The sequence below is a fragment of the Cornus florida genome, unplaced genomic scaffold, assembly GCF_030987335.1.
Source record: "Cornus florida cultivar Cherokee Brave unplaced genomic scaffold, ASM3098733v1 CherokeeBrave_3.0.0_Hap2_Chr06, whole genome shotgun sequence".
In the NCBI taxonomy this organism is placed as follows: Eukaryota; Viridiplantae; Streptophyta; class Magnoliopsida; order Cornales; family Cornaceae; genus Cornus; species Cornus florida.
The window spans coordinates 15,552,669-15,575,099 of NW_026775576.1; the positions used below are offsets into that span (position 1 = coordinate 15,552,669).

Sequence of the window (22,431 nt, forward strand, 5' to 3'; positions counted from 1 at the left end):
GGAGATGATACTGCCGGAAATACTGAGGTTAAGAGCTATCTTGGCCATCAGTTTGAGATTAAGGATCTTGGTCCCCTTCAGTACTTCTTAGGCATTGAGGTGGCTCGCTCCAAGGCTAGTATTTTCATCTCTCAAAGCAAGTATGTTCTTAACTTGCTTTATGCTTCTGGTCAGCTAGGCGCTCATCCTGATACTCCGATTGAGAAAAATCGTCGGTTGGTTGATTATGAGGGGGAGTTGTTGTCAAATGTTGGTCAGTATCAACGAATTATTGAGAAGCTCATCTATTTATCCATGACTCGACCTAACATTGCTTATGCCGTGAGTGTCGTGAGTCAATTCATGCACTCTCCTCATACCCCTCATCTTGATGTAGCTATTCAGATCCTTCACTACTTAAAAGGGTGTCCAAGCCATGTTATTTTGTTTGCCAATCATGGTCACTTGCGTGTTGAGGCTCGGACAGATGCTGATTATGCAGGATCTGTTTCATATAGGAGGTCAATAATTCAGGTTATTATACTACTATTGGTGGCAACTTAGTTATTTGGTGCAGTAAGAAGCAGGATGTTGTCTCTCAATCTAATGCAGAGGCAGAGTATAGGGCTATGGCTCTTGGGGTATGTGAGTTGCTATGGTTGAAAATCTTGATGATTTTTACCTTCCTTCCATTCTCACTTTACTACGACAAGTCTGCCATTAGCATAACAGCAAATCTGTTCAGCATTTCAGGATTAAGCATATAGAGGTGGACCGTCACTTCATTCGAGAGAAGATCATCTCTGGTCAAATTTGCACTCCATTTGTCGCAAAGGGCATTAGCAAGATTGCGTTTGAGAATGCATTGTCCAAGTTGGGCGTTTCAGATATCCACACACCAACTTGAGGGGGAGTGTTAGCAGATATGATAGCCACAATTTATGGAATGACTTACCGTATTAGTAGAGATTTGATTGTGCTATAGAATATGCTGTGATTTGATTTAGATTTTATTTTATTTCATTTCTTATAATATGAGTATGTGCTCTTTTTTATCTATAAACACTAGAGTTGTGAATGAGTGATACATCTCATTCAAGCATTTACACAATTCTCTCATTTTTCTTCTTTTTATATTTCTTCTCTATCAACTCAATAGGATGGGGTTTGGAGAGAGATGGAGGAAATAAAGTAAGTTATGTATTTCTAGTGCTCGCGCCTCGGTCCTTGTGAACGGAGCTCTGACAAGGTTTCTTCATCGTGTGTTCTGTAAATTATAAGTGAAGAGAGAAATGAAACAAAAAGAACACAAAGATATTCGTGGTTCAACCAACTTACATCCATGACACAAAGATCCCAAAGGGCTACATCACTTTTATAACACTTTCTTAATCTTTGTATAGTTTATACAATGATCATCTCTATTTATAGGTGAAAGAATACAAACGTGATAAATATGATAAAGGAAAAATTATTAAAATCTATGATTCACTCGTATCAATATTTTGTCAATGAGTGATTTAAGGGCTTAAATCACTCCTATAATGAGATTCTCCAAACATACCATCTTCTAACACTCCTCAAACTGGAGGGCTTATGGAACTAATGCCCAGCTTGCATATCAAATCATGAAACCGATCTTTTTCCAACAACTTAGAAAAAGACAATAAAATTGCTGGAGACACGGTGAAGGTGAAGAACAATGCTACTGAGCACACTGGCAGTCCAAACAAGTCACAAATAGTACCAAACACACAGCGAAGGCGAAGGTGAAGAACAATGGTACTGACCACATTGGCAGCCCAAAAAGTCACAAATAGTACCAAACACACAGCGAAGGCGGAGAACAATGCTACTAACCACATCGGCAGCCCAAACAAGTCACAAATAGCACTGAACACACAGCGAAGGCGGAGAACAATGCTACTAACCACATAGGCAGCCCAAACAAGTCACAAATAGCACCAAAACCCTTGGCACATTTCAGACACTAAGGGGATACCCAAGGGGTCCGAACATAGTAAGAGATCCTCCCTACACTTTCACACACACTAGGCAACTACCCTAAGGTTTTTCCATACCTAGGCAGTCGCAGCAAGAGAGAAGAGAAAAATTAGGCTCTGATACCATGTTATGAATGTTACGACAAGCATAGCGAACCTGAGAAACAATCACGAAACACGACAGAAGATAAGCACGCCACATGCAAAGAACACAAAGAGTTTGCGTGGTTCGATCAAAGTCGTGTCTACATCCACGGTGAAGATCCGGCAAAAAGTTTCACTATGCGAAAATCAGGAAATTACAAATTTCAGCCCCTAAACCCTAGCTCTCGCTATCACTCTCTTTTGTGCGATTTTCAGTATGTCTCAATGTCCCACTCCAAACCCTATTACAAGAGAGTACTAAACATGGTCCCTAGAGTTTTGGTGAAAGCTTAAGCAACGGGTTATCGGGTCAAAACACGACCTGGAACCAAATTCAGGCCACAACATCACAGTAAATAATAAAATATAAGTGAAGAGAGAAATGAAACACGAAGAACACAAGTTATTACATGGTTCATCCACTAAGGCCTACATCTACGGCACAAAGAGCCCAAAGGGCTACATCACCTTTATAATATTCTCTCTTAATCTTTGTATACAATGATCACCTCTATTTATAGGTGAAAGAAGACAAACATGTGATAAATATGATAAAGGAAAGATTCCTAAAATGACTTCCATGATTCAGTCATATCAATATTCTGTAAAGGAGTGATTTAAGTTCTTTTTTTTTTTTCCATATAATGTAAGTGCTTAAATTACTCCTATAATGATTCTCTCCAAACATAACATCTTCCAACATATTTGATTTCAAGTCGTCTCTAGCTTAACGGTGAATGTGGTAAAAAGTGTCATGGTTCCGGTTGGGGAGGTTCCTGAGATTTCCACCTTAGGCCCTGTTTGATATAGTCGTTTAGCGCCTAACATGGAATATGGTCAGTGTTTTTTTAAAATAAGCGTGTTTGTTAATCATTTAGGCTACCACTTAAAATACTACGCACAACTTAAAACGAGCCAAAATGTTAGGCGACATCGACCTTGCTTAACGCTTATCGCAAAAGATGGTAAGTGATTTAAGATTTAAAAATATTTTATTAATGACAATTTTACCCTCAAATAATCAGAACGTACATCATGTTCTTCCTTCTTAAGTCTAACACTTCTCTGTACTCCCCTAAAAGACATGGCAAATAAAATTTTGTAGGTTGTCCCTTCACATGTCCTCTTTAATAGGATGAAATTCAATAAGCCGTTGCATCGAAATTCAATTTAAACAATCATTTGCCCTTGATCATCCAGTATGATCTCAAACTTAAAACATCCGTTCGTCTCAATAACTACAACAACAAGTGGACTGCTTGTGCAGTTATTATGTGGAAGTCCGAGCAAAACCACCACTCATAATCCCTCCTTTTCTAGAAGGAAAAAAAATCCCTCCTTGTCTACAGAAATCCCAAATCAAATTTTTGCACATCTCTTCATCATCATGCAACATGTCGAACATACCATCTGGTTGTGCAAAGTCTCTCGTCTTTAATCCTCCAAAGTTAAAAAATATTTCATATAAAAGAAAAGGTTTTTCTTTTCAATTGGGAAACTGTGGTATCTTCCGGTTCCCTTAAAATTTAATTCATTTTTTTTTTTTGATAAGTAATAATAAATTAAAAAAGCGTTCAATAGGGGAACGCGTCCCATAGACATAAAAAAAACTGGGAACTAAGGCCCCAAAGAATCCAAAAAAGAAATTAAATCATCAGTAGAGGAACAGGAACTTCTGGTCACATAACTGAAGAGAGAACGAATAATAATAAGTTTCAGTGTCGCTGTAGACGACTCCTTTCCTTCAAACATTCTACTATTTCTCTCCCTCCAAATGCACCACCAAATACAATGTGGTACAGATCTCCAATAATCACGAACACTTCTACCCACACGACAACCTCTTCAGGCATGAATCAACTCCTTAGTAGAACGTGGCATTACCCAATACATGCCAAAAAGCCCAAGAATAAGATTCCAACAGTCGTGCGCTACAGAACAATGCATTAGGAGATGATCAACTGACTTCCGATTCTGCTTACATATGCAACACCAATTAACAAAATAATTTCCCCTTTTCCTCAAATTATCGATCGTCAGAATCTTACCCCAAACGGCGGTCCATACAAAAAAAGCCACCCTAGTAGGAACCATAGAACACCATATAGTCTTCCATCGAAAATCAGAGGGTGCAAAATTAGACAAACATAAGAACAAAGACCTTACTTCAAAACGACCGTGAGAAGAGGGAATCCAAATCAAATTGTCATAACCCCTGCCAATTCCTTCTTGCCGATACAATTGATCCAAAAAAATGCTCACATCTTCTAGCTCCCAATCCTGAAAAGAACGCCGAAAAAGAACATTCCACATAATTCCATTATTATCAAGCTGATAACAGTTAGCTACGGTGGCATGTCTATCAACTGCAATACTAAATAATCTTAGGAAAGTACGACATGAAGGCTGATTTCCACACCAAAAGATCTTCCCAAAAACGAACGCGACTGCCATCACGAACTCTGAATCTAACATGAGGAGAAAAGGCATCCCATCCTTTCCGAATGGATTTCCAAGCCCCAACTCCTCCCGCAATAGAAACCGGACGTGTAGTCCATCCTCCAGCATCATCCCCATACCTGCAAGAGACTAATCTACGCCAAGAGCGATGTCTTTCCTTCTCGTATCTCCACAACCATTTGCCTAAAAGAGCTTGATTAAAAGGAATCAATCGTCTAATACCGAGACCCCCCAGTTTTGTAGCGTTGTAGACTTGCTCCCATCTAACAAGGTGATACTTGAACTCTTCTCCCCTTCCTCCCCAAAGGAAATTCCATTGAATTTGTTCAATTCTAGCAGCAACGGAGCATGGAATTTGGAACATAGAAAGAAAATAAGTGGGAAGGCTTGATAAAGTGCTCTTAATAAGAGTAACTTTACCCCCCTTTGACAAATATTGCTTCTTCCAACCTACCAACCTCTTTGCATACCTATCAATCACAGAATCCCAACTCCCCACTAATCTGGGAGAAACCCCTAGGGGCAATCCCAAATAAGGGATAGGAAAGGAACTCACCCTGCACCCAAGAACTGCAGCAAGAGAAGAGATGTCCTGTACATTCCCAACCGGAACAAGCACACTCTTGGCCACGTTAACCTTAAGCCAGGAAACTGCCTGAAAGCAAGCCAGAATGCATCTCAAATATCTAAGTTGAGACACATCTGCATCACAAAAAACCAAAGTGTCATCTGCAAATAACAAATGAGAAATCTCCACCTGATTTACAATATCTCTTCCCACCCGAAATCCTTTAATGAGACCAAGATTCTCTGCCCGGCACATAAGTCTGCTTAAGCCCTCCATAACAATAAGGAACAGAAAAGAGGACAAAGGATCACCTTGTCTGATACCCCGAGAGCACCCAAAAAAGCCAGCTGGAGAACCATTCACAAGAATTGAGAACTTAACCGACAACAGACATGTCTGAATCTATGTCCTCCATCTACTTCCAAACCCCATTCTTTAAAGCAAATAGAGAAGGAAATTCCAATTAACATGATCAAAAGCTTTCTCAATATCAAGTTTACACAGAACTCCAAGAACACCATTACGCAACCTTGAATCTACACATTCACCGGCAATAAGAACTGAATCAAGCATTTGCCTACCTCCAACAAAAGCATTCTGGGAATCTGAAATAATCCCATCCATAACTTCTTGCATTCTTTAAGCAAGCACCTTGGCTATGAGTTTGTAAATACAACCCACTAAGCTAATAGGGCGAAAATCCTTAATATCTGAAGCGTTTCCCTTCTTAGGAATAAGGGCAATAAATGATGCATTAAGCGATTTCTCAAATACACCTGTAGAATGAAACTCCTGAAAGGTGTTCATCACTTCATTTTTCACAACCGCCCAACTTTCCAACAAGAAACGCATAGTAAACCAGTCAGCCCCCGGGGCTTTATCCCCATTGCAACTAGATAAGTCCTTTAGAACTTCTTCTTCAGTAAAAGGAAGCTCTAATCCATCTCTCTCCATCTCAGAAATAGCCTCAAAAGGAAGACAATCAAGCTTGGGTCGCCAACCTAAAGGTTCTATATAAAGTTTTTGATAAAAAGAAACGATCCCACTACGCACCTCTTCCTCCCTCCACAAATCCACGCCTTCTACCCGTATACATCCTATGTGATTACTCCTTATGTGGGTGTTAGCAAGTCTGTGGAAAAATTTTGTGTTACGGTCTCCCTCTTTCAACCAAAGAGCCCGGGATTTTTGTCGCCACTAAATCTCCTCCATGCAAACAATCTCAGCTAGTACTGCCTGACAAGAAGCTCTCCTAGTACAAAGAGACTCCATATTCCCACCCGCCTCCTCTAACCGATCAATCTCAGAAAAATCAACAAAGACTCTATTCTTCCTCCATTCAAGATTGCCAAAAACATCCTTATTCCACTGCTTAAGAGCGAATTTGAGAGCTCTAAGTTTCTGTGTTAATATGAAGCTGGGTACACCTGAAACGATCACTCCCTCCCACCATGAACGAACTGTCCCTTGGAAATCCTCCACTCTTAGCCACATATTCTCAAAACGGAATGGGGTTTTCCGAGAGCGCAATCTCCCACAATCCAAAACTAAAGGCACATGATCAAAGGTAACCCTTTCTAATACCGCCTGAACAATATCCGGGAATTTTTCTTCCCACTCCCCAGAGATCAAAAATCTATCCAATCTTGAAAGAGTAACTGGGTCTCTACCACTAGACCAAGTATAGGTTGCACCTTCCATGGTAGATCAATGAGAAGGTGCTTATCAATGAAGTCAAAAAACTGATCCATATCTATTGACCTTCTTCCCCCAGTAGACCTCTCTGATGGGAACCTAACTGAATTGAAATCCCCGCCCAAACACCAAGGTAAAGAGCATGGACCTTGAACGTGGCTTAGTTCCTCCCATAAAATGGGTCTGTCAGTATCAACAACCGGACCATAAACCCCAGAAAAGAGCCATCTGAAATTATCCTCTTCCATCTGAAACTCACAGGAAACAGAAAATCTCCCCTTCCACACATTCATTCTGGACAACCACCTACTGTCCCACATAACTAAGATACCACCCCAAAGAACCTATAGCATCCAAAGCCTCCCATTCCACAAACCTTCCTCCCCACAAACTTCTAACCACCCCTTCAGTAATGGATTCCATCTTAGTTTCTTGCAAACAAACAACCTGAGCCCCCCATTTTCTTAAAGCTGCCTTCACCACCCTCCTCTTATTCGGGTCATTGAGACCACGAACATTCCATGTAATGATTCGTAGCTTCATTAAAAACCAGTTGAGATTAACTCCCCTCCCCCCTTCTTCAAACTCCTGCTCCTAGTCCTTCCCCTTTCCATCACCACGCCTTTCTTCTTATCGTAGTTAACGTCAGAGATGAGATTCTTAATCTCGTGAATCCCTTTCCAAGACGATATGGGCTTTGTATTTATAACTTCATTAGTGACTGCTATCTCGGTTCCAGTCACAATTGCTTAAAGAAGAGATAAAGTCTGAGCGTTATTACCTCTGAAGATACTCCCAATAGTTCACTGGTAGCTTTAATATTATCAACCACCCAATCCTTCCCCAAATCAGTAACCTCATCATCAGGTCTCACCACTGCCAGGGGTTCCACCACTGATATGTTAGAATCATCATTCAGCCAGGGTTGAAACTTATTAGAACAGACCTGTTGGGTAGACCCCAATTCATTAGCCAACTCCTCTTCAATTGTTCTATCGAACTCATAAGCAGAATCTGAATCTGTAACATCATCACCCAACCCAACAATACTGCCAACCACATTCTCCTTGTCCGTTGCAGAAGGCATACATTTGAGACCTTGCAATGCAACATTTAATCATAGCTCTTTGAATAGAGTTGCAGCCTCATCACTGGATAATTTAAACTGCAAATCTTTTCCCACACAAATCGTTACTCCCTCAAAGGGATCATTGACTTCACTGCCTACGGTAACCAATTGGCCAGGAGAAACAAACTCTTTGCCATTCAATTTAGAATTCGAAAAAGGCAACCTATCCATCTTCTTTGTAACAGCTGCGTCACCCCTCATCATCTCGCAGGAAAGGATAGAAGAAGAGGGTGGATCAGAAGAGGGATTCTGAAGATCTGAAGATATAACTGGACAATTGGAAGAAACCCACTTCTGCTTTTCTTTTCTTGACCACCGCACTCCATGAGAGCCCAGAGACAGAGATCTAGTGCTTCCCTTCAGCTGTGGATTGACAGAGATGTTAGCACAACATTGAGAATGCCGAAACCCTTTTTCAGCAGGTCTAACACCAGTCTTAGCAACAGAAAGCTTTATCCACCTCTTCTTCGCCGGCGAAGTCCAAACAGTTCCGGAGGAGCCATTAAAGCGTGGACTCTGCGAAGAATGAGAGTGAGGTGGGCTGGGGTTTGATTTAAGAAAAGAAATGGGCCCCCGCGTTATGTTGGTCATTGGGTTGCTCAAATGTCGCTCATTACGCTTGGGCTTTGTCAAAATAAGAGAATTAGGCTTCTCGTTCAGTACTGAAATTGATAACTAATTGTTGGGTCCCCAATTAACGGCCCTTTTAAATTTCTAAGTGCTGTGGGTGAGCCCATTAGACAAAGAGAGCCTAAAGCGTACATCGGGCCCAAACTTAAGCCCATTAGAGCCAAATGCATTAGTGGTTTCATTAATGCCACGATCAGTGCCACGTGTTTGAATATTTGTGAAACTGGCATATCGAGATTGTGGGCGCTGAATAGGGACAGGATTGATACGACTCCCTGTACCTACCCTTTCTACGCGCTTCAGGCGCGTGTGCATGCAGTCTCCTACTTCCTTTAAGGCTCTGCCGGAACTGTAAATTCTGGCGACCTCCTTTAATAATCGTTTCAACACGCGGCATGTGAGAACTCTCCCCAGTGCCATAGTGAGACTTCGGGAGGATACGAGGTTAAATTTCCTCAATCAAGATGACCTTAAAGGCCACTCTTTGATCCTCAACAAAAAAATACTCCGGTATCGTTTTTCCAGCGGAGACGTTAAGAAGGATTCTCTCTCCACTCACCGCCACATCCGCCTCAACGCCTCTAAATCCACCACATAGATTTCCGATTTCTTCAAATAGCTTGAGACACCACAGGTGAAGGGGCAAGCCAAATAACATTACCCTCCGAAAACTACGATCTCTCACTGCAGAGCAACCAAACTCGAAATACCAGATGTCGATGGATAGCAATGCATCGCCCCATCTTTTCCTTCCTTCATCCAGAACCCTTAAAGCCTCATGCTCCGACGGTAACCTGAACAGAAAAAGATCATCGGGAAGGGACGAAACTTTCACTCCGCAAGAAACCTTCCAAGCTTTAGTCACCCACGCCTTAATCCCTTCAATACTCCCCACATCTCTATCAAAGCGACCAACCAAGCATCATCGCAAGACAGATTCACGTTCCATGATGCTTTGATGATCGACCCTAAAGACCGAATCACCACCAACAGAACAACATTTAATATCACCATTGAAATTGAGACGAGGTAAGGTTGCAACACTAAGATAAGAGCGATGCATAACAGAAATCTGTGCCTAAGAACCAAGATCCAACTGCAAAGAACATAGAAATATAAACAACAGACGCCGGAGTGAAAGAATCCAACGTCAAAAGAAGAAGAGAGAGAAGAGAGAAAAGTCAAACATGGTCAAGCGTCTTTGCGAAAAGTGCAATATCATTAAAATTTAATTCTTACAATGTTTAGTTACATGCATACATCTTTATTGACATAGAAACATAATTAGGATTTCATCTTACCCAGGAAAAAAACATAATTAGGACTTCTCTTAACTTAGGGAGATTTATTTCTTAACATTCTCTTTGATGTCTCACCATTATAAGTTGTGTAGGCTAATTAAATTAGGAAGAAATATTAAAAAGTTTAAAGGAATTCTCACTCGCACACAGTATAAACTCAATAGTTCAAAGAACATTAATTGATGAATTGATATGCAAATATGTCAGTAGAGCGACACACACACATTGCACTGCGGAAGGATAACATTTACTATGCCTTTGTCATTTGAATATGCATCAAGTGATTGCATAATACTACCTCTGACCCATGTTAGCAGTCCATCTTTCCATTTAGGAATGTCCCATATGAGTTGTCCCATTTGAAAAGTGAAAGAAAAACAATGCTACCTTTCCATAATTACCCTTTAAGTTTTCAAAAATCTCAAAACCTAGTAATATACACATTTTTAAACTTAGAAGGATAACTTGGTAATTTTAAAAGGGGACAATGCATTAATTGCATGTCCTCTTAAAAAGTCCAAAAAGTAAAGTGAACAACTAATGTGGGACGGAGGGAGTATGCGATTGACAACTCAAACATGAGTTGACCATGACTTAAGGAACCTAATAAGCTAATCTGCGAAGAACAATAACTCGATGTAACAATTAACTCAACTCAACAAAACTTCACCCAACTATTTGAGGTCTCCACAAGATTAACCTCACTTCGTCCTTCCACCCTATTAAGAGCCATAACTTCAGCAAAACTATTTTCTAGGGAAAGAAATAGAACAAATTAACATTGGTTGAACTAGTCAAAAAGGATATACAATCATGCAGATTCATGTAATCAGTCCAAAATAGTTTGTACAGTTGAGTTGTTAAATTAAGAATTCTTGTTCTTCTCAAAATTTGGCTTTTCAAACTTCTCAAATTCGTCAACTCACAGTTGGGCTGTCTGCAACTTGCATCATTTATTTAATTATTTAATGCATATTTGCATGACAAAGAGAAGCAAGTGTTAATCCTTTTTGCTGTGCAATATTTTGTGCATTCATGCAATTCCTATCTTAACAATGAAATAGAATACATTACATAAAATCAATACCCAGAATCACAAGGGTGAGTTTTTCTTACAAAACAGATTCTCTCCTTGATGTTTAATCCATCATGCATCCCTGTTACTCGGAGGTATATCAATCTGTAATATCCAAAATCAGAAAATTAAAAAAATTTGGAAAAAAGGAAGTTCAGAGGAAGAGAGAGTGCAACTTGGGTGTAGCTATACCAAAGAGTCAAAAACAAAGACACACTTGACATTCTCAACTCAGCAACACCAACAATTTGTTGAATGATTTAAATATTAACGTTACACCCTCTCTAACAGGCTTAAGCTTTTAGAGTAGATGGTTGTCAACATGGTATCAGAGCAGGTAAGGTCCTGTGTTCAAACCTCACTGTCACCCTGATAATTAATATTGAAACACCTGTTGTACCAAAAGAATGCCACATGTGAGGGGGTGTGTTGATGGATTTAAATATTATAGTTACACCCTCTCTAACAACTTAAGCTTTTAGAGTAGATGGTGATTAACACAATTAACATAGAATGATGAAATGTGAGTTTGAGAATTTAAACTACAAGCAGACTAAACTTGAAGAGACCAATTTACATTCTTCCACCAAAAACTGCACACATCCTATAGATCCATAGATCCAGCTTTATGGTTTCAACAGATGAGTAGAAAGATATTGCTTCCATGCCTGCTGAAGTTTAGAATAGATTTTCACCAAATCAACAGTTAAAGGAGCTGTTTGGTTCTTGATTTGTTAGAAATCTTGACTAGAATACCCTTTTATCTCCATGGCAATAACAGAGAAGGAATTCTGTAAAAGTGAATCTATAAATCATACTGGTATGGCGTATGACATTTTTAGATGGATCAAGAATCTAGTTTTATGCTTATGATATTGTTTTAGTTGATGAGACTATAGAAGGAGTTAATGCCAAATTAGAGGTTTGGAGAGAAGCTTTAGAACTAAAACGGTTTAAGATAGTCGAAATAAAACTGAATATATGGAGTGTAATTTTAGTAAATCTAGAAACACAAATGAGGATGTAGTGACGATTGAGAATCAAGAGGTACAAAAAAGTGAACATTTTCGTTATTTAGGCTCAAATATTCATAGTGAGGGAAAATTGGAGATGACTTTAATCATAGAATCAAGGCAGGATGGGTTAAGTGAAGGAGTGCATCTAGTATATTGAGTGATAAGTGTATCCCCTTACAGTTGAAAAGGGAGTTCTATAGAACATCTATTAGACCTACCATACTTTATGGTACCGAACGTTGTGCAGCTAGGAAACAACATTTGAAAAAAGTGAGCGTGGGAGAAATGCGAATGTTGAGATGGATGTGCAGTAAGACTAGAAAGGATAGAATTAGAAATGATCACATTCGTGGAGATGGTTGGAGTAGCACCAATTGGAGATAAAATGAGAGAAAAAGGTTTAAATGATTTGAACATGTGCAACGAAGACCTTTAAGTGCACCGTTTAGGAAAAGCGATATAGTCCACATTGAGGGTAATGCTAGGGGAAGAGGAAGACCAAAGTTAACGTGGGTAGAGTTAGTAAGGAAATATATGATAGCATATGGATTAACTGAAGCTATGGACTCAATAGAGCAGAATGGAAACATAGGATTCACGTAGACGACCCCAAGTAATTGGGAAAAGGCTTGGTCTTTGTTGTATTTGTTGTTCTTGTATCAAGAATCTAGTTTTACCGGTTTACCACCAACCTTCAAAACAATAATTGCCACGACCCAAATCCAAAGGATCCGAATCATGAACGGGAAAGGACACAAACCGGGCCCTCACGCAAGCCCCAAGTGTGGAACCTAATGTGAAATAATCCTTATTCAGGGTGGTATCTCCTTAAGGAAGGTAGATTTCGGGGACGAAACCTCTCTAAGGAGGGTAGGTTGTAGAGCCTGGCTTGTTTCCTTTTTATCACGAATCAGATTCTAAGGATTTGGATCATGACAATAATAGATATCAATCAATCAAAGTGGGGAGGTGATCATGACATCCAAGTAAAAAATATTGATATTTTTAAGGTAAATTGGACATCTTTTAGGTAAGTTCCAGTGCATATGCACCACACAGACTATTGACTAGAAGTATTGTATCATATGATGTTTAAGGAAAAGTAAAGCACACAGATACCTGTCTGTCCAAGCATCAGTAGAATGTCAATCAAATTATACTTTTGAACAAGAAAGAACTTTCCTCATTTAAGCAGGAGGGAAGAAGAATCTGCCAGTTATGTGATGGAAAAAAACATGCAAATTGTTTGTGTTTTCTTGTTATTATGATCATTTGAACAAGACACATTTGTTGAAGTCTCAAAGAATCAACTTCAGTTCAGATTACCATGTGAAAGAAACAAGGAAAATCTCTTCCAAGATCTGTCGAGTCTACAAACAATATTGAATGATCATATCATTATCAAAACATTTATTGAACACTTTGTTAAGAATGTCCAGTACAACTATTAGATCTAGAGAGTTAACTCCAAAGTGCCGACCCCATTCGTATGGGATTAAAGCCAGGAGGACGATGAGGAGGAGTTAACTACAAAGCACATTCAGTATATACAGGAATAGAAAAAAGGAAATGAAAAGAAAAAAATCGGTACAATATTTTGCTAATGCTTTTATACCTGTGCCATGCTTGCTCAAAGCTGAATATTGAACTTTTCATAAGCTTCACGGCAGGACCCTCACTTGTTCCATCTGCATCACTTCAAAAAGTAATCAAAACCCACAAGCTGATAGTTAAACAAGTCAAACAACGTGTTGAGAAGCATACCATGTCGTTGTAAAGCAGTCAAAAAGGATTCTTCACTTTTAGTGCTTGTATAAATGATCAGGGGCACGGCTTGATATTTTACTGAACCGTAGTAAGTCAATAATTTTGTATAATAAGATAAACGAAAATGAATGCCATATGGCAGTGTAAATATGATACAAAGAGAAACACAAATGTAAAAGGCTAAATTATGTGGTCAAACCAAAGACCTTTATTTCAAATCTCAGGACACAATGATAAATTGGTAAAACCATATGAAATTGAATTCATTCCCTACCAAAGAGATAAGAAACTCGTACCCATATCAAGCAGGGGGAAATCCCCACTACCATCTTCCCAAACTTCCATCACATAGAGTTGGCGAATACTGGAATCATAATAAGAAACTCCAACTCTGACAACAAAAGTTTTCAAATCCATTTATTTTTTAATCAAATAAAACGTTAAATCTATGAGAGATAATATGTAAGACCATATCCTATCTGTTATGAGAAATTATATTGACCTTCCAGTAGTATTTAAAAGTAAAAGCATCTAGATTCAAATAGGTTGGGTAACTTGATTTTGAAGTCCCATCACTTGAACTGCATTATGAAGGTATTTCACTAGGCACATGTATCATAAGTCATCCAAAGATTCAGATAAAGAGAAAAGGAGACTGATAACTATCTCCACACCAGTGGTTGTCATGGCTTGAACAAGAGAGAGAGAGCATAATCTATGTCAAAAGGGGTAACTAAGAGTTAGAGAAGCGAATGAACATATCGTTTGCACCAATTTCTATTTAAACAATAGATGTGTGGAGTTTTCACAAGCAACACTTTGTGATTGCTAATTATCGAAAAAACCACTTCCTGATTGCTAATGGTAAAACAGTAAAAGGAACAGTTAGAAGGGTCTGTTCTATTCAGTCCACCTTCCCAAAATGTCAAAAATACATTCCAACTTTTTCATGAGGAATTCCAATTAAATCAACAACATCCCTCAATTTCTAGAATTATTCCCTTAATCTAACTTCCCATTCATCTGAATATCTTAGAAGGTTGGGGATGGGGTTTGGGTTCCAATAACTAATGCATTAAAGAAAGTATAAGAAGCTTTCAGATGTCAATAAATGTTTCAGTAATCTAGCACAAATTACATGTTACAAGATAGCTTACCATAAAGACTACAGTTGCCTAATTTGGTTTCACTAGATGACAATTGTTTTCCATAACAATTTAAAAAATAAAAATAAAAATTGGTACATCAGATAAATTTATTAGAGTGAAACATAGTACACAAGCTAAAGGGACATATCCCTAGACAAAGCCAAAGCTACAACTCCAAACAAACAAAAGAGGAAATCCCAAAACAACAAAATCTAACAAGCGTCACAGAAAGCAATAAAGCACAATAGAAATTTAACAGAAGCAAGCAAGACAAGATGGAGAGGCTAAAAAACAGGTAGAAAGACTACTGAAGACTGCAGCAGAGCAAAACTCCAATACCAGCAATGGTTTTCTATGACATAGTTAACCTATAAATCTGTAGGATCAGTTTTGGACATTTATTTTTCCAAAGATTTCCATCAAAGCACCAATCTTCACACAACCCCATCTCATCATCACCAATTACATTCTCAGATATTATTTTTAACTTTTCTTTAACAATTAAAACATAATTATGCTGAGAAAAGTTACAGAAAAATAGTAATGGTCATATGAAACTCACCGATGACCATGCACAACACAAGCCATATAGACCTGCATATAAGGCCAACAAATTAAAGTGTATGAAAGGTAGAAGCACATTATATGTACAAGATACAGATTATGTTACACAACATAACCACCAAAAAAAAAAGTATATCTTAGTTTTGATGACAATTATTGTAAGTTCTCTAACTTTTGAAAAAAGTAATTGAATAGAACATAACAATACTCTTTGAAGGTTATTATGATGAGAAACTTTGCAGGTGCAGGCTTGTGCTCCAAATAGCAGTTTGAGTTGGTTCTATAAGTCAATTCATCTGGAGCTTGCCTTTGTGGCTTAACACAACACTACATTACTTCAAATACCAACTTAATTTGTAGATTTTGTATGGAGGGAGCAGTAAATGAACAAAAAGTGCCTGTGAGAGTTTCTAAGCAGTTAAGGAACTAGTATCAGTTTTCCTCATTTAAGCAGTAATCAGTAGGTAGCAGCAGCTTAAGTTAGCCCCAAATGCAAATAAATACAAACTTCCTAGTAAATTGGATAATATTATTAAATCTTTCAATCTGATGACTTAAAATAAGATTTACTAGTACTATCAGTGCTCTCTTTGTCTCTGGATTAGCCTCCATTATCTCCAGCTTATACTTAAGACGTTCCCAATACTTCTATGTTTGGGAATTGAAGTGATAAAAGTGGCAAGGTCTCACTCAAATCACAACAGATAATAGACAGAGCTCCACGACAATTATATAAGTTATTCGTTCTTCTCTCTCTCATGGTTCCAGATATAGTCGGTACAGAGACATATCATCCAATAGCAATATGAATTTCTGGCTTCCAATCCGATTACCATACGTAATACCATAACTAATCCAAATGGCATCGTATTAGTATGTATCGAGTGACAAATCGAGATACTTGTTCAATACCAGTACGAGTTGAACAAATCATCTTGGACATGTAAAGCCATACTATAAAAAAAGTGATATCTATTCAATTACCAATATCAAGATTATAAATATTATGAAAAATATGAGAGAATTTAACAAGCATTTAATAAATTTCTACTTCTAAATAAGCTTCTACTTGGACCACACAATGAATGCTCAGCAACAATAAGAATACAATGATATAGAGGAGCATAATGGGGTAAGAGGATAATGTTGGAGATGATGAATTTATTGCATATATATATATATATATATTGGATTGTATTGAATATTTATCATGTAATGTTATGTAATTTTGCAGCAGACTCACTAATGCTTTTGTTAATAGTATAAACAGTGTTACATCTTTTAGATAACATATTACTTTATTTTGTTTAACCATTTTTGTAATTTCCATTATTTATAATTTTTTAGATTTCCTAAACCTTGTATATGGTGTATCTTTGTGTATTGTCCCACACTGCAACTATAATTTGATGAACCCCACCTCCCTCTCCCACCCACCCCCCATAAAAAGAAAAAGAAAAAACTACGAGAAATAGAATATCATTTCAATTATTAAATTAGAGTAGATTCGTTTAAACAAAACGCTCAGAACAACATTGAGAAACCAAAACAGAAAAAATAAAATAAAATAAGAACTACATCTGCTGTTGCATTTCTGCATACACCACCGGTCCACTGCCCCTGTTATTTTTCATCTTATAAGTTCCACTCCCAAAATTATACCGTGAAAGCTTCAAGTGAAACTAAACAAGTCCACAACTCCACATTACCGCTCCTTTTAGTTGCATAAAAAACTTAGAAATTGGTAGGAGATCAAAATATTGAATCTTAATTTTTTTTTTTCATTAATTAGGATATGAAACACAAAGCCTCCACTCAATTGATCCTACTACAAACAATCTTGCTAGGTTAAGTTAAGCATTTCTTTGTCTTTCTCATTATTTTTGGCATATCAATACAGTAAAAAATAAAAAGAAATAGAACTTCCTTATATGTGATTTTCCTCCATTTTCTCAGCAACCAAACAGAGTGATCATATGTCAGAAAGAGAAAAATATATATATATTGAAAATGAATATATGTGAGCTCAAAAGTTAATCTCTGGATTAGAGATGATAAATTTATGCCATTGAAAGAACGATTCAAAGTATATGTGAGCGTGTGCATTGCTATCAAGGTCATTTAGGTACATAATGTGGAATGTTTGTCGCATTACAGTAAAAGCAAAGTGCAAAGGAAATCGAAATCGAAATCGAAGCGAAGATCTAAAGTTCACCTGAGGTACTGCTTCAGTTTCGTCGACTTCCTCCATCTTTACGTGCTCCAATCTTAGAGAGAGAGATGTAGTGAGAGGAATATATGTGTGTGTATGTATATATATATATATATATATATATATATATATATAGAGAGAGAGAGAGAGAGAGAGGGAGGGAAAGAGAAATCGGTAAAGCAAATCTCCTTGTGTGGCCTGGCCTGATGATTGTGAGCATACCACGCTCCGCTTATGATGAAAATGGCGGTAAGCAAATAAGAGGCCTCTACTTCTACAGTGAACGAAATGTCACACCGCAAATTTAAAGTGCGTGCGACCATGTCACTTGTGTAAGGCTATCTGCACTAGCTCTCCGAATTTTTGAGCTCTCTGAAAAAGCCACATTAACTTTTCTAAGAACTACATCAACAATTCTAAGAGTCCTGTTAGCAGTTTTACCTCAAAAAACATGCACTCTATCAGCCTCTCCGAATTTTTGCTCTCCAAAAAAAATAATAATAAAAAAATAAAATTAATTTTTTTTTTTTTTTTACTTTTCCTAAACGGCTATATTTTTAACGGCTATATTTTCTCAATAGTAATATTTTTCAATTGAACAATATTTTTGTAAATTATTAAAAAAAACTATGATTGATATTAGAACTTGAAACAATATATTGTCCATTATGGATAAAATAAAATAAAATAAAATAAAAACAAATTAAACAAAACAAAAAAAATAACTTAAACAATACAATATCGTAAATTAGAATAAGAAAATAAATAGACAAGAATTACAAAATCCTATGGGAACTTTGGAGTGGACCATGAATTCAAAGATGCCAATATCTCATTTTGTCGTGCAATAATCCAAGCTTTCCCCGTTTCTGTTGGTGCCGAATTTGGATCTATTAACATGAGTTCCTTCTCTTCAAGTGTAATGACCCGGTCATTTTCATTCCTTTTCTTTTTTATCAAATTTGGATAAATTTTTTCCGTTATCTTTTCTCTTCTGTGTTTGGTTTCCCATCACTTAGTGTCATATCGAGTGCTCGAAAATGGTTTCTGAGACTTTTTCCTTGGGATTGATAACTTTCTTTGAGGATCGAGTCATTTTCACATTTTTACTTTCGTGACACTATTCATATTTTGTCTTTTTCCCGTTTGTTATTTTTCTTTGCATAACCTTACTTTTTGTGCTCGGATTTGATTTCGGCTTTGCATGCACCCATAGTATTTAGTTTCCATGATATCTATATTCTCACTTTTGTAGAAAAGTATGATAAGTGTTTATTATTCTTGTAAAGGGTATGGATGCATAACTTTTTTTGTAATATTCTTAACTTATAGGGTTTTAGTGTAATTAAATAAAGTAATTATTTTTCGTCTTGGGGACCATTTTGCAATTTAATTTAGAAGATATTTTGGAAAATGACCTTTTTGCAATTTTCGAAAAAGTGTGACAAGTGTCACACTCTCATTGGTCCACTTGTTGACATTTGTGTGGGGACATTTTGATACCTTGGATCATGACACGTGGAGGGTGGAGATTGAACCACTTGTTGACCTAGGATAGGTGCACTTGCTGGCTTGGATGGTTGACAAGTGTAGGCTTAGGATTAAGCCTACAATGGATGCTTGAATAAGTGACAAGTGTATGCTCCAAATTAAGTCTTGCAATTAATTTTGGGCCACTTTGGGATTATGGTTTTAAAGAAGGGTTTTTGTGCAATTGACCAAGACTTATGTGTGTTGACCTCCTCCCTCTCTTGTAAAGAAAGCCCTAGCCTCCATGGATGGAACTTGAAGCCTTAAGCTTTGACCTTGATTTTGAGGGCCTTCCATTGATTTCCAAGCTTGACTTTGGGAATACTTTTTGTTCCCCTCATCTTCCTCTTCATAATCCTAGAAGGGTTTACCATTTTGTGTTTACTAGCCTTGGATTCAAGAGAAACAATCCTCTTATGAGGTAGGGGGTGTTATAATTTATTTTCTAAGTAGCTTTATTTGCTTTTGTATGAATATATAAGTTGTAAGCATGTTCTTTTGTCAATTTGAGAAATAAATGATGTATCATAGTTGCTTATAACTCATTTTAGACTTGGTTTATGGCATGGCCATAGCTTGATCTTTGGAATATATTAAATTGGGATGATTTAAATGAATTTTCAAATCTAGAAATTAAATGGATTTAATTTGATTTAAATTCTAGTAAATTGTGTTTTGTTTGTATTCCATTTTAGATTTGATATATGGTGTGACCATGACTTAGTGCTTGATATATATTAATTTGAGATAATTTGAACAACTTTTGAAATCTAGAGATTTATTTAAGTTTTATGTAATTGAAGTTTATTTAATTACTCCATTGATGTAATTAAGTTTTGACTTGATATTAGTGATTATCATGACTTAATCCTTGTTATATATTAATTTGGGATTATTTGAATAACTTTTGAAAATTAAAGATTTAATTAATTTAAATTAATTAAATTCTACATGATGATGTCTTGTTTATTTTGCTCTTTTGATTTGATATATGTAATGAACATGCTATATTGTTTAACATATAAAAATTTGAGGTTATTTGATATTGGTTTGAAATATAGAGAATTTAATGATTTTTGTTTAATTAAATTCTATCTAATGGCTCCATGGACCTAATTGTGCTTTAGAAGTTGTTTCTATATTCAAATCATGGACTTAGACTTGTTGTATATTCACTTGGTTATGTTTAGAGCATTGAGTAATATTGTTGTTATATTTATATTCATAAGATCATGTTTTCTTTATGGAATATACTGTTATCTTGTATAATGAGTTGCATACTTTATTTTTGACATCTTTCATGCTATAGTAGTGGTGGACTTAAAGCATGTATTGTATGTGTTTACAAATTTGGTTGTGCGTGGTTGATAGTTGATTATTTTGTATATACATGTTGATATATACGTTGTTACACAACTTGTTAATTTTGAAAACTTGGGATGTCGTTGTTGGGCTACAGCTAGGATATGGTTCTAGTACGGGGGAATGTCCTCCTATAGTCTAGTGCGCACATAGGGCGGTTACCCGTGGGCTAGTAACCCTAAAGTAACTTTGGTGTCGGTCTGATCCGGCGTGATGTCCAAGTATCCACCTTGTTGATTTCGCAATTCTTTTCAAGTTGATAACTAGATGATGTTGTAATTTGTTGTTCCTTATATGATTTCCTATTTTAAGTTACAAGATGTTAACTTTGAGAATTCGTGCTTTATGTGTTGTATTGGAAGTTCTAATGTTGGTTAAATTGCATTGGTATTGTGATTTATGTTTTGTTGTTCTAATGTAGCCTAGGACGATTCCTTAGACTCATTTGGAACATACATGCTAGGTGGCATGAACCATCTTAGTTGATTCATATTTTAGATTTCAAGTTGATGGCTTTGAGAATCTATATTTTGTTGCTTTGAATAACATGTTCTTATATTGTTTAGAATTGCATGAAGGATGTGATTTATGCCAGAAATACTCTAAGGTAGCTTAGGATGCTCCCTGAGTCTCACTTCGACATAGACGTTAGGTGGCATAACCCTTTTGTATTGTTCAAGTTAATGTAAAAATCTATAAAGAAATCAAGTCGATGTATGTTCATTCCATACGAGTAAACTTGTTTACTCACCCCGAAGTTACTAGGGGTTTTATTTAGGTACGAAGACTTGGTTCGTGATGTTCATCATTGCTTAGATGATTGTAGACTTGAAGATTTTAATTTTTATAAATGTTGGCTTGAAATGTCATTTATAGCCTTATTTGTCAAAATGTATATATTTGATTCCATTTATGTAATGTGTACATAAGTACACTCTATGCAATGTATTTGACTTGTATGTAATGAGGCCAAGGGCCAAAGACACTTATGTGATATGTATGCAAATTTTTAACTTCATTGTTGCTTATGGAAGTTAGGAGATTTCATGCATTGAAGGGTCATATTTTACATACAACATGTCATGAGGTCGTAGGACATTGTAGTACGTTTACTTTATAATATTACATATACTTAAATGTTCACATTGGTAAACAATACCCTTCTTGATGAAACAAAAATTTAAGGTTGCATTTTTTTGAGTTTTTACCCTATTCTGTTCCAGGGGCATTTCGGGTATTTCAAAATGTGTTTTTGTCATTTTCGCTCACGTGGTTAGGTAGAAAACTCGACTTCGGAGAGGTTTCTTCTTTATGTTTTTCCAGAAAACATCATTTTGGCCCTTAAAAACCCTTTTTTTTTTCCGAAAAATCCTTGCTACCAGGTTTTTGTTGATTTTTAATACAAGTGTACTGGGTACTATTCATCGACTTATTTTTGAAAAGTGTGATGACCAATCCGAAACTTCCTGGGGTCTTGTGGGTATATTTAAGACTGCATTTTCAATTTAGGCAATTTAAAAACCTCCCGAAGCCACATTTCCTTTTCTTGGGCAGTAGCTAGGACTGATTTTCACCCTCTTGACTTGATTTTCTTGGGGGCATTCTGGGCATTTTGCAATGCATTTTTTTTTTTTTGTTTCCATCCATGAATCAGAGTAGAAAACTCGATTTAGGAGGGGGTTTCTTCTTTGAGTTTTTCCAAAAAAGTCTGTTTAGATGCCCCTTTTTACTCTCAGTTGTAGCAGCAGTGGGTCAGCAGCACTGTAGCTGTGTTGACCCTCTTATTGTTTTTGACCTTTCTCCCTCGTCCGGACTCCAAATCGAGTGAATAATTTTTTGAACTTGACT

The 22,431-nt window shown here is 36.9% G+C and overlaps 1 protein-coding gene across 6 annotated transcripts in view; it reads right to left on the reverse strand.

The window, feature by feature from the left end:
* The window catches only part of LOC132311122 (DNA mismatch repair protein MSH5), a 93,561-nt gene extending 75,558 nt beyond the window's left edge, over positions 1-18,003 (reverse strand). For 2 of the 6 annotated variants that reach the window (XR_009482855.1, XM_059808863.1), the window contains exons 1-6: positions 17,695-18,003; positions 15,478-15,509; positions 14,064-14,158; positions 13,765-13,845; positions 13,616-13,688; positions 11,026-11,089 (exon numbers count right to left, since the gene is read on the reverse strand). Coding sequence is in view for 5 of the 6 variants with exons in the window: in XM_059808863.1 (XP_059664846.1) it covers positions 11,026-11,089; positions 13,616-13,688; positions 13,765-13,845; positions 14,064-14,158; positions 15,478-15,509; positions 17,695-17,730 (381 nt within the window). In the remaining variant the exon portion in view is untranslated. The remainder of the gene's footprint in view (positions 1-11,025; positions 11,090-13,615; positions 13,689-13,764; positions 13,846-14,063; positions 14,159-15,477; positions 15,510-17,694) is intronic. The other 4 variants (XM_059808861.1, XM_059808858.1, XM_059808859.1 and 1 more) reach the window with 4 other exon arrangements.
* Between the last annotated feature and the right edge of the window lie 4,428 nt (positions 18,004-22,431).